Source organism: Mandrillus leucophaeus, unplaced genomic scaffold (genome assembly GCF_000951045.1).
Source record: "Mandrillus leucophaeus isolate KB7577 unplaced genomic scaffold, Mleu.le_1.0 Scaffold684, whole genome shotgun sequence".
Classification (NCBI taxonomy): domain Eukaryota; kingdom Metazoa; phylum Chordata; class Mammalia; order Primates; family Cercopithecidae; genus Mandrillus; species Mandrillus leucophaeus.
Genome location: NW_012107408.1, coordinates 258,350 through 270,104, shown reverse-complemented (window position 1 = coordinate 270,104; position 11,755 = coordinate 258,350). Strand labels below are relative to the sequence as shown.

Genomic DNA, 11,755 nt, shown 5'->3' with positions numbered 1-11,755 from the left:
CTCCTGAGTAGCTGGGATTACAGGCCCCCGGCACCATGCTTGGCTAATTTTTGTATTTTAAGTAGAGACAGGTTTTCACCATTCTGGCCCGGCTGGTCTCAAATTCCTGACTTAAGGTGATCTACCCACTTCAGCCTCCCAAAGTGCTAGGATTACAGGCGTGAGCCACCATGCCCAGCCTCTAAATCACTTCTTATGCTTGTACATACTTATTCAGTAGTTTTCACCAAATATTTAAAGATGTAAAGGAAATAGCACACATAAAATAAGGACTTATTTTATGGAGAGCTCCCTTAAGATTGCCCTAGAAATGTAGTGAGTCTTATCATTGGACAACATCTTTATAGGTCTTCATGGTTAGATCCAATGAGTAGAACACTGACATGTATAATGTAAAATTAAAACACTGCCTATGCTTAGTTTTATCATCATCTCCATGGTTGTGAATTTAATTTGCTACTTACATTAAAGTTTATTGAAAATTGCTGCTGTGAAGGTATTGAAATTTGCTGTTTGGTTTCTGCTTTCCCCCCACCATGACATTATTTGAGAAAACAATATAAGATGGAAAAATTACATAACCTCTGGCTCTTGTCTTAATCAGTGTGGCAACAATATCTTATTTGTAAGACATTCCCAGAAAGTCAGAGTCACTCATATTCAGATGTAAGAAAATATATTCCAATAACAAATATCAACTTTTTGTATAACTATCACTTCTCTACCCTTCCATTATTTTGAGTAGTTTAGAATAGAATATATTTCTTTTCTATTCTAAAACTACTTGGAAATTATTAAACTCTTAGTTCAATAAAATAGTGTTTTGGGCTTTTTTCCCCGACTGTGTAAAGTAAAATGAAGAAAAAAGAGTGTCCTTAGAAGAATCCCTCTCTGTTATTTTTGATAATTATATTTCTCCCAGGGACAGCATATTTGAAAATTCATAACTGTTGGGCCGGTTGTGGTGGCTCACGCCTGTAATCCCAGCACTGTGGGAGACTGAGGTGGGCAGATCACCTGACGTCAGGAGTTAAAGACCAGCCTGGCCAACATGGTGAAACCCCATCTCTACTAAAAATACAAAAATTAGTTGGGCGTGGTGGCAGGCACCTGTAATCCCAGCTACTCAGGAGGCTGAGGCAAGAGAATCACTTGAACCTGGGAGGTGGAGGTTGCAGTGAGCCGAGATTGCACCATTGCACTCCAGCCTGGGGGACAAGAGCAATACTTCGTCTCAAAAAAAAAAGAGAAAATTCATATCATTGGCCATACCAGTGTGATTTACTTTTATACAATAAGTCTTCTTAAGAATCAGTCACCATTTTAATTTTTGATATTTATTTTCTCAATGCCAGAGAGTTGAAAGATAACCTTGGCAGTGATGACCCAGAAGGTGACATACCAGTCTTGTTGCAGGCCGTCCTGGCAAGGAGTCCTAATGTTTTCAGGGAGAAAAGCATGCAGAACAGATATGTACAAAGTGGTGAGTTTCTTAATAACTGAATTCCCATATCAGAACTTGTTTTATACATATTTAAATCCAGGTGTCTTCTTTAACAAGCTGGCCTATCAGGAATGCCATGTTTATGCCTTCAGTCAAGCCAAGAACAAGAAGGAAACTAAATTGATAAGATTCTTGTAGTTTAATATGTAACTAAATTCCTTGAGAATTAGACAAAGCTTTAAGTGTATTTTGTTACATATTTTGGAATGTATCAGTTTACTCAGCTTAAAAATTTTTTTTGTTTTGGAAAATCAGAATTAATTTGAAATAAGTCTTTCATTAATCAAATATTTGCAAAGCTTTTGAACATGTACATTGTAGCAGGTATGTAGAGTTTTAATACTGATTGTGATTCTGTATTCATGGTTTTCTAGTAATTGATTTAATACTCTTGTTGCCTTAGCAACAGAAAAATTGGTTAAGTATTTTTAAAGAAAAATTGATTCATAGTATTATAAAATAATAAAAATATTACATCCAACACAGATATAATTTTTATGTAGTCACGGAGTACCTTTGGGTTAAGAGCATTGTTCTGTTCAAGTTTACCGAATTTGACAAGCCCAAGTGCCTGTTTGGCTCTCAAGATTAAAATAGTCAGGGAGGGAATAGCTTAGACAACTTCAGAAAGTTCAACTTTGTTAATTAAATAACTGTATTTGCCGGGCATGGTGACTCACACCTGTAATCCCAGCACTTTGGGAAGCTGAGGCAGGTAGATTGCCTCAGGCCAGGAGTTCAAGACCAGCCTGTCTCTACAAAAAAATACAACAATTAGCTAGCTGTTATGGCGTGCACCTGTAGTCCCAGCTACTTGGGAGGCTGAAGTGGGAGGATCACTTGAACTCAGGAGGTCAAGGCTGCAGTGAGCTGAGATTGCACCACTGCACTCCAGCCTGAGCAACAGAGCAAGATCCTGTCTTCAAAAAAAAGAAAAAAATAAAATAATTTTGCCAAATTCATTCTGGTTTACTTTGTTGGCAGCACTTCCATGATGCTTCCTATTCCATTTCCTTTAAATAATGTTACTTTGCTGATTCTGTGTATTTGTGTTGTTTGAATGGTATTTTGAAAGCAATTGCATAGTTACTGTCGATTCCTCAAAATGCATAATGGGGATGCTTCTGACTGACTTGCCTTTTAGCAAGTTGAAGGTAGGTATGCAGGACAGTGCTCTGTCTTCACCAGAACTAATAAGTTAGATTGCAGTAGTAGGAGACAGATATAAATAATGGAGGAAGCTAGAGTTATGAATACTTTCTGGAAAAATGTTGGAATTGAAAGAAATTGTGGAAAGAGTTGATTGGAAGAAAGACTAATAGAGTGGGAGTATTAGTTACATGAGAATGTGAGTAAATCTAGTATTGGATAAATGGATCTAAGGTTACTAATACTACATTTTTGCAGCTTACATTTTTGAGTATTTGGGTAGTAAATCACTCTAATAAAAACTTTTAGAGTATTCACCTCTCAGTCACATATTTTGTGTTTTATACTACATACACTTGTTTTTTAGTCCAAAACATTGATTTCTATATACCCTACATTGTAAAAGCATAAACTAGCATTTAAAATTAATCGATTAGTTGCATGATTTTTTTTTTTTATTAAAGCATTTTCCTGGTGATATATGGCTTTGAAATTTTAAAAGCTGGCTGGGCGTGGTGGCTCACGCCTGTAATCCCGGCACTTGGGAGGCCAAGGTAGGAGGATTGCTTGAACCCAGGAGTTCGAGACCAACCTGGGCAACACAGAGAGATCCTGTCTCATTAAAAAATAAAAAATAAAAATAAAATAGAAATTTAAAAAGTTGATTTGGGGGTTGGTAAGTTTAAATATGAGTCATGCATGTGGAGAAAATTTAATAAAATGCAAATCACTTTAATCATAGTTCTTTGGAACTTAGAGTTAATTGAAAAGGACTGTAAGAATTTCATTTATCCCTTTTATTTAGAAAGCCATTACTTTCAAACTAGTAATTCCAGTTTGTCCCAGTGATGATTGTTAATTCAGGGGGGAAAAGCTTTTTAACTCCTGTCTCATTGAGTATTCATCTCCCTCCAAAAGGAAAAGAAAAAGAAAAAAAACCTCCAGCAACAATAATTATAGTAATTAAGCTATTAAGCTATGGAGCAAAACAATTTTGTGCTGAGTTTGACTTGGAAAAGAAAAGTCAGAAGTTGAAATTTAGACTACATACTTAAGAAAACACCCTTCAATGGTAGACTGAGAGGTGATTTTGAAACCTAATTTCTTTCAGCTACAATCCCTTTTGTAGTACTCTTAGCAAATGAACTTCTGTATGAATATTTCTAGTGAAAGGCACTTTTTGTAACAACAGCAGGAAATGAAATTTGGAAATATAATTTGATGTTTGCAGCTCCCAAAAAAGAGTTCGGCTATAGAAATCATAAGAAAATTCAGGGTGTTATTTATAGATTTTTATCTGATTCTGAAATATCTAAATAAGTGAATTTTTCTGTGTCTCCTGTATAATGAAATGCCATTTGCATAATATTTGAGAAATAATGTCTGGCTTGAAAATAAATGTAAGAACCAGAACGCTGTTCTCAAGTTTTTATTTTTTAATCAAATATTCTGTTAATCCCTACTATGTGACAAAGAGTTATTGTGAAAGAAGGAATAGGTACATTCTGTTTTGCTTCAAAAGACATTCAGATGGAAATTGCAGGAATTCAAACTTTTGACCCATAAATAAAGTACTTTTCAAAACCTATGTCTGAACCATAATACAAATAGCTTTGTGAAATTAAGTTCCCGAGCATGAAAGGTGTGTATGATAAAATATTCATGTAATAAAAACTACTCTGAGTCCTGTTGTAGAAGGAAGTGTATTGTGTTAGGTGCGAGGTTAGATAAGACAACTTTTAAAAAAATCTTTTGAATTCTAAGACTAAATAATAGAATATTGAGTAAGCAAGTAAAATTTTTAAAAATATTATAATCTCTGTTTCTAGTCCTGAATTAGTTTTATGGAAAATGGTGCTGTAATAAAATTGTTCTTGAAATTTACAGTTTTACAGTGTCTATATTTTGCTCTTTGAAATGAAAACATTGATCAAAAAAAATCTCTGGCATGTTTGTGAAAGAATAACTGATTTCAGTTATTTAAAGGACACTTTACTGCTAGAAGAAAATAACATTCTATATTTTTGTGTTTTGCATAGGAATGATGATGTCTCAGTATAAACTTTCTCAGAATTCCATGCACAGTAGTCCTGCATCTTCCAATTATCAACAAACCACTATCTCACATAGCCCCTCCAGGTAATATGTGTATATATCATTTATTAAATGTCTTCTGTGGTGAATATGCTGGTGAATATATGGTTCATACATTTAGGTAATGGTGGATTATTTAGAGTTTAAATAGTTGAAATACTTAAATAGTAATTCACTTGTGCATTTGCCTTAAAATGTTGTATATGGAAATAGTCTAATATGCTAATTGAAGTAGCTACCATCTTAGTAATGTAATTTCATACAGACAAAAGAATGTTAAAATAACTAATGTGTTTGAGGTAAGATTTAGGGAACATGGCTTTAAGTACCTTAAACAGATTGGTACTTTTATATAAGTAAACAAATTACTTGCTTTTAAAAACTTTTTTATTGTAACTCTTTGATTATGAATTGCGAACAATTTTTGTATATTATTTGACTATTTTGCAAGATTCTTCTATTTGCATAGATTGTACATATATAAACTAGAGTTCAGAGGACTTTGTGACAGTCAAATTTCAAGGAATAGCATGTTTATTTTATTTCCTTATATTTTTTATTTGGATTTTGGGTTTTAGCCGGTTTGTGCCACCACAGACAAGCTCTGGGAACAGATTTATGCCACAGCAAAATAGCCCAGTGCCTAGTCCATACGCCCCACAAAGCCCTGCAGGATACATGCCATATTCCCATCCTTCAAGTTACACAACACATCCACAGATGCAGCAAGGTAAGAAAATTGTTTGTAACTTTACTGGGAATGTCCAAGTGCTTTAATTCCAAGCAAATTTGTTTTTCAAAATATAATTATTAAACACAAACTAAAATACTATACTGTATACTTATTTGTCAGTGAACCTTTTTAAAGATATGGTTTAAATCATTAAAACATGTTACAGTTACCATTTGAAAATTTGTCATTTTAGGAGGTGAAAGGAGCAGTGTCATTTTGGCTTTTTGGATTCAGTTATTATATAACTAAGTATATTTAGGTATGAAATTAAGAAGAATTGCGTTTTTTAAAATTGCTCCTTCTTCTTACATTAGCACTAAGCCAAGGGACAATTACATTTTAATTGGTAAAGTAGATACAGTCACCCTTTCACATACATGGGTTCTGCATCATGGATTCAACCAAATGCTGAGTGAAAATATTTGGGAAAAAAAAATTGAGTCTGTGCGGAACATGTACAGGCATGTTTTCTTGTCATTATTACATAAACAATACAGTATAGCAACTGTTTACATAGCACTTACATTGTAGAGGCATTGTAAGTAATCTAGAGATGATTTAAAGTACTATATAGTGCATAGGGCTATATGCAGGTATTGTGCATTTTATATGAGGGACTTTTGAGCATTTACAGATTTTGGTATTCACAGAAGATACTGGAACCAGTCCCTCATGGATACTGAGGGATGACTACTATGAAAAACTTACTATACTGTAAAAATTTACTGTAGTACAGTAGAGGAAAATTAATCTTAGATGCAAAAATTTGAGATTAAATTACCAATTCTCACTTGATTATTAGTTCTTAATGTCATAACATTAATATTATGATGTCTTTTTAAGGTTATATTGCCTTGAGATATATTTCATGGTTATTAAATAATTGATTTATTATTAGTATAAATTTATATGTTTTAAAGAAATTTTTTAAAGCAGAAAAGTGCAAAGGATAATACAAAACATCTTTATTTTTGTCCTCCTTAATTAACAGCAAATTTTAAAAATTTGCTTTCAGTCACTAATTTCTACATGTGTGTTCTTGTTTATTATGCATGAAGTTGAAACTTTATTCATTAGTAAACTTATTAATTTATAAACTTTTAACTTTGTCATCCATCAAAACAGCTAACTCTGGTTTCCCAAAACCAGATAATGAAATATTAGGTTGAGCTTTTTTTACGCACGAACTCAAGGAGAAACTGGGAAGCAAATTTGACACATTTGAAATAGACACAACCAGGTGCGGTGGTACTTGCCTGTAATCCCAGCACTGTAGGAGGCTGGGGCAGAAGAATCAATTGAGCCCAGGAGCTCAAGACCAGCCTGGGCAACACAGTGGAACCCTGTCTCTACAAAAAAAAAAAAAAAAAATTAACCAGGCATGGTGGCAGTTACTTGTAGTCCCAGCTACTCAGGAGGCTGGGGTAAGAGGATTGCTTGAACCCAGAAGGTCAAGGCTACAGTGAGCCATGATCACACCATTGCAGTCCAGCCTGGGTGACAAATTGAGGTCTGTCTCGAAAAGAAATAGACACTTAGAAAATTACTGAATTGAGTGTGAGTGCCATACATACATATCTATGTGTATATGTAGATGCTTAATATTTGTAATATACTGGTATACTCTGGTACACAAAAATCTGAGGGACATTTTACATGTAATTAATTAGAGGAAAAATGTCAGAAGAGCACATCTGTTTCTTGTGTAAATGTCCATATACACATGAATGTGCATAAAAAAGAATGTAAATTTTAACTCTAAGAAATGTGTTGTTTTTTAACAAAATCAACTTAGCTGTTTAATATAGTTTGAGGACCTATTCAGTATTGTGTCATTTCTTAGAAACGCTCAGATAAAGAAATAAAAACCTTAGTCGGGGATTAGCCTCACCCAGATATTGAAGTTATTCTAAATAAAAAAATTTAGTCAGTACTACCCAAAACAGTTGCATATTCAGTGTAATCCCTATCAAAATACCAATGACATTCTTCACATAAATAGAAAAAATTTACATGGAACCAAAAAAGACCCCAGATTGCCAAAGCAATCCTGAGGAAAAAGAACAAAGTCACTACCTGACTTAAAACTACATTACAAAGTAACCAAATACATTATAGTAACCAAATCGGCTTGTTGCTAGCATAAAAACACACAGACCAATCCCAGAGAGAATACAGATATTTACAGACAACTTACTTTTGACAAAGGCACCAAGAACATAAAAGGAGGAAAGGACAGTCTCTTCGATAAATAATGCTGTGAAAAATAAACTCAAAATGGATTAAATACTTAAATCTGAGACATGAAACTATGAAACTACTAGAAGAAAACATTGAAGAAACACTCCAGGATGTTGGTCTGTGCAAAATACTTTTTGTTTAAGATTTCAAAGCACAGGCAACCAAAGGAAGAAATAGACAAATGGGATTACATCAAGCTAAAAAGCTTCTGTACAGCAAAAGAAACAATCAACGAAGTGAAGAGACAGCCCACAGAATGGGAGAAAATATTTGCAAACTGTTTGACAAGTGATTAATAACTAGAATATCAATAATATATAAGGACCTCATTACCAAAACAATATTAACAAAAACAAATTAAAAGATAGCCAAAAGGTGTGAGTAAACATTCTCAAATGAAGACATACGAATGGCCAGCAGATACAGCAAAAAATGCCGAACATCACTCATCATCAGAGAAATACAAATAAAAAGCACAGTGAGATATTATCCTGCCTTAATTAAAATGGCCTTTTTCAAAAATATAGGTAATAGTGAATACTGGTGAAGATGTGGAGAAAAGGGAAGCCTCATATACTGTTGGTGGGAATGTAAATTAGTACAGCCTTTGGAACACTGTATGGCAGTTTCTCAAAATACTAAAAATAGAGCTACTGTATGATCCAGCAATTCCATTAGTAGGTATATATCCAAAAGAAGGGGACTCAGTATGCTGAAGGGATGCAAGACCATGTTTATTGCAGTACTATTCACAAAATAGCCAAAATATGGAATCAAACAAGTGTCCATCAGTGGATGAATAAATAAAGAAAAGGTATATGTATACACAATGGAATATTAGCCATAAAAAAAGAGTAAAGTCCTGTCATTTTGAGCAACATAGAGGGAACTGGAAGTCATTATGTTAAGTGAAATAAGCAAAGCACAGACAAATATTATATGTTCTCACTCATATGTGACAATTAAAGTGGATCTTAAGAAGATAGAGAATAGATTGGAAGTTACCAGAGGCTGGGAAGGGTAGAGGAGGGAGGCGATGAAGAGAGCTTGATTAATGGGGACAAATATACTGTTTGATAGGAGAAATAACATTTAGTGTTGGATGGCTCAGTAGGGTGACTAGTTGACAGCAATCTATATTTCAAAATAGCTGGAAGAAGATAATTTGAATGTTTTTCCCATACAGAAAAGACAAATATTTAAGGTGGTGGATATCTCAATTACACTGATGCAATCTTTACAAATTATATGAATGTATTTAATTACCACGTGTATCCCGGAAATCTATGCCTCTATTATCTGTCAATAATAAAACATAATTTTCTTTGAAAAGGAAAAAAATTAGTCTGGCAGGAAACAAGTGGATAGGTCAGTAGGACAGAGAGAATGCAGAAATAGGACAATTTAGACTATTGAGAAAGGTTGCATTTTTTTTTCAACTTTATATTACAAAAATTTAACTGCAGAAAGTTCTAAGATTAGCACAATGAACCCCTTCACCAACAGGTATCCTGCCACTTTGTCCTTAAGTATATCTGCTAAGAAGGATATGCTCCTATATAAAAACCAAAGGTAATAATTGTAAAAAACTTAAGGTCAGTTCTGTGGTATCATCTAATATCCAGAATATATTTGACTTTTACCAATCCATTTGTCCTAAATATGACTTTAATATCTTTTCAAAGCATGTTCAAATCTAGCTTTTCACACATTGCATTTGATTTTTGCATCTCTTATGGAGGCTCTTTTAATCTAAAGCAGTCTGATACCTTTTTCCCCCCATGCCACTAATTTTTGGTTTTTGAAGAGTTTGGCCACTTTCGTTGTAGAATATTTCATATTCTAAACTCCACTCTTTTCTGCTGGTGTTGTTTAATTTGTTTTCTGTATTTCCTATCAAGTAGAAGTTAGCTTTAAGGTTTTACTAGTTTCCAGTTACACATTTTTGGCAGGAGTACTTGATAAGCAATGTTGTGCACTTTACATTGTATCTTATCATTATCATAAAATGGTTTCAGTATATCAGTGGTGTCTAGGTGGTGAACCTCTCTTTATTGTAAAAGTACATATTTTTCCCTTTGCAATTCATAAATAATCTGTGAGATGATACTTTGATATCATGTAAATACACAATTTCCCATTAATCTTTTACTTAAAGGGTATAACATTCAGTGAATCTCATTTTATCGGTTTTTACACAGTCATTGGAAAAATGATGTTTAAAAATTATATCATTCTAAAGATTACATTTTAAAATCAGCATATAAGAATGGACTGTTTAATAAATGATGTTGGTGATTGTCTAGGTATTTTGCAATTTTAGCTGGTTTCCTGGATCACCAAAAGCAAAAGTGTTCTAGATTAATAAGCTGTTTATATTTTTTAAGTCATAAAATTATAAGAAAAACATTTGGGCAAAGTTTTGGTATTCTAAGAGTTGAGAAGGCGTTATTTCTAAGCAGACCGAAAACCTGGATTGTAGAAATGAAAAAAAAAAAAAAAGATTAATTATAAATTTGTGTATAAGAGAACATAAATATATAAATTACATAAATATAAAACAAATATGGGGAAATATGCATTTATTGTAAACACAAAGTATTGATTTTTTTTATATACTGAAATCTCATACAGATCTGTAAGAAGACAGAAACGAAAGAAGTAAACAGGCAATTTACTGGAAATGAATAGCCAAGTCGATACAGAAAGATTTAATAAATATATGAAATTGTGGTCACCTTAGTTCATAAAGGGATGCATTCAAAATTAAGATGAAATAAAATTTTATATCAAATTGATAAACATTTCAGTCTTCATAGTGATATAAATTGGTGCAACTTTTTTAGAGAACCATTTGTTTGACAATATCTATCATATAATTTAAAATTCATATACCTCACTCCGTAGTCCAAAATCTACCTCCCTTAAAAGAAAGGGAAAGAGATAAAAACATACTCAGACTGTTTTAACAAGTTCTATCAAACATCGAATGACGAGATATTCTAATCTTAATCCATTCCAGAAAAAAGAAAAACAGCAACACTTTCTCAACTCTTTTTATAAAGTTAAATTACAATCTGGATACCAAAACCAGGTGAAGTGAGGGGAGTATGAGAAAGCAAAATTATAAATCAGTCATCATACGTGAACATTCATGTCCTGTTCCTGAATTGAAATAAAATGTTTCTAATTTTTTCTACCACTAGGTAAGATTAAATCAATCTCTTCTATTTTTTTTTTCCATACAGATGGGGTCTTGCTGTATTGCACAGGCTAGACTCAAACTCCTGGGCTTAAGTGATCCTTAAGCCTTAAGGTGAAACAACATTTTTAAACAAATATTAAGAAACCAGGCCAGGCATGGTTGCTTACTCCTGTAATCCTAGCACTTTCGGAGGCCAGAACGGGCAGGTTGCTTGCAGCTGAGGACCAGCCTGAGCAACATGGTGAAACTCCCATCTCTCTCTACAGAAAATTAGCCAGGCATGGTGGTGTGTGCCTGTAGTCCCAGCTACTTGGAGGCTGAGGTGGGAGGATGGCTTGAGCCTGGGAGGCAGAGGTTGCAGCGAGCTGAGATCACGCCACTGCGCTCTAGCCTGAGCAACAGAGTGAGACACTGTCTCAAAAAATAAAATAAAATAAAATAAAATAAGCAGTGGTATCAACCAATGTGACAAAATTGGATATATATATGAATTGGTTAGTAGAAGACAGTATAATTCAGATTATCGGGCTGGGGTCGTGTGAGCCTTTTAATAGGTCTCAAAAGAGCATTCAGAAAGATTCAATTTCCATACATGTCATTTAAAACTTTTCACTGAATAAGAATACATTAAGCACTTTGGGAGGCCGAGACTGGTGGATCACGATTTCAGCAGATCGAGACCATCCTGGCTAACATGGTGAAACCCCGTGTCTACTAAAAATACAAAAAAAATTAGCCAGGCGTAGTGGCGGGCGCCTGTAGTCCCAGCTACTTGGGAGGCTGAGGCAGGAGAATGGCGTGAACCTGGGAGGCGGGGCTTGCAGTGAGC

The 11,755-nt window shown here is 34.0% G+C and overlaps 1 protein-coding gene across 1 annotated transcript in view; it reads left to right on the top strand.

The window, feature by feature from the left end:
• The window catches only part of NIPBL (Nipped-B homolog (Drosophila)), a 198,880-nt gene that overhangs the window by 84,910 nt on the left and 102,215 nt on the right, over positions 1–11,755 (top strand). The window contains exons 4-6 of the mRNA XM_012002359.1: positions 1,356–1,483; positions 4,693–4,792; positions 5,326–5,477. Of these exons, the coding sequence (XP_011857749.1) occupies positions 1,356–1,483; positions 4,693–4,792; positions 5,326–5,477 (380 nt within the window). The remainder of the gene's footprint in view (positions 1–1,355; positions 1,484–4,692; positions 4,793–5,325; positions 5,478–11,755) is intronic.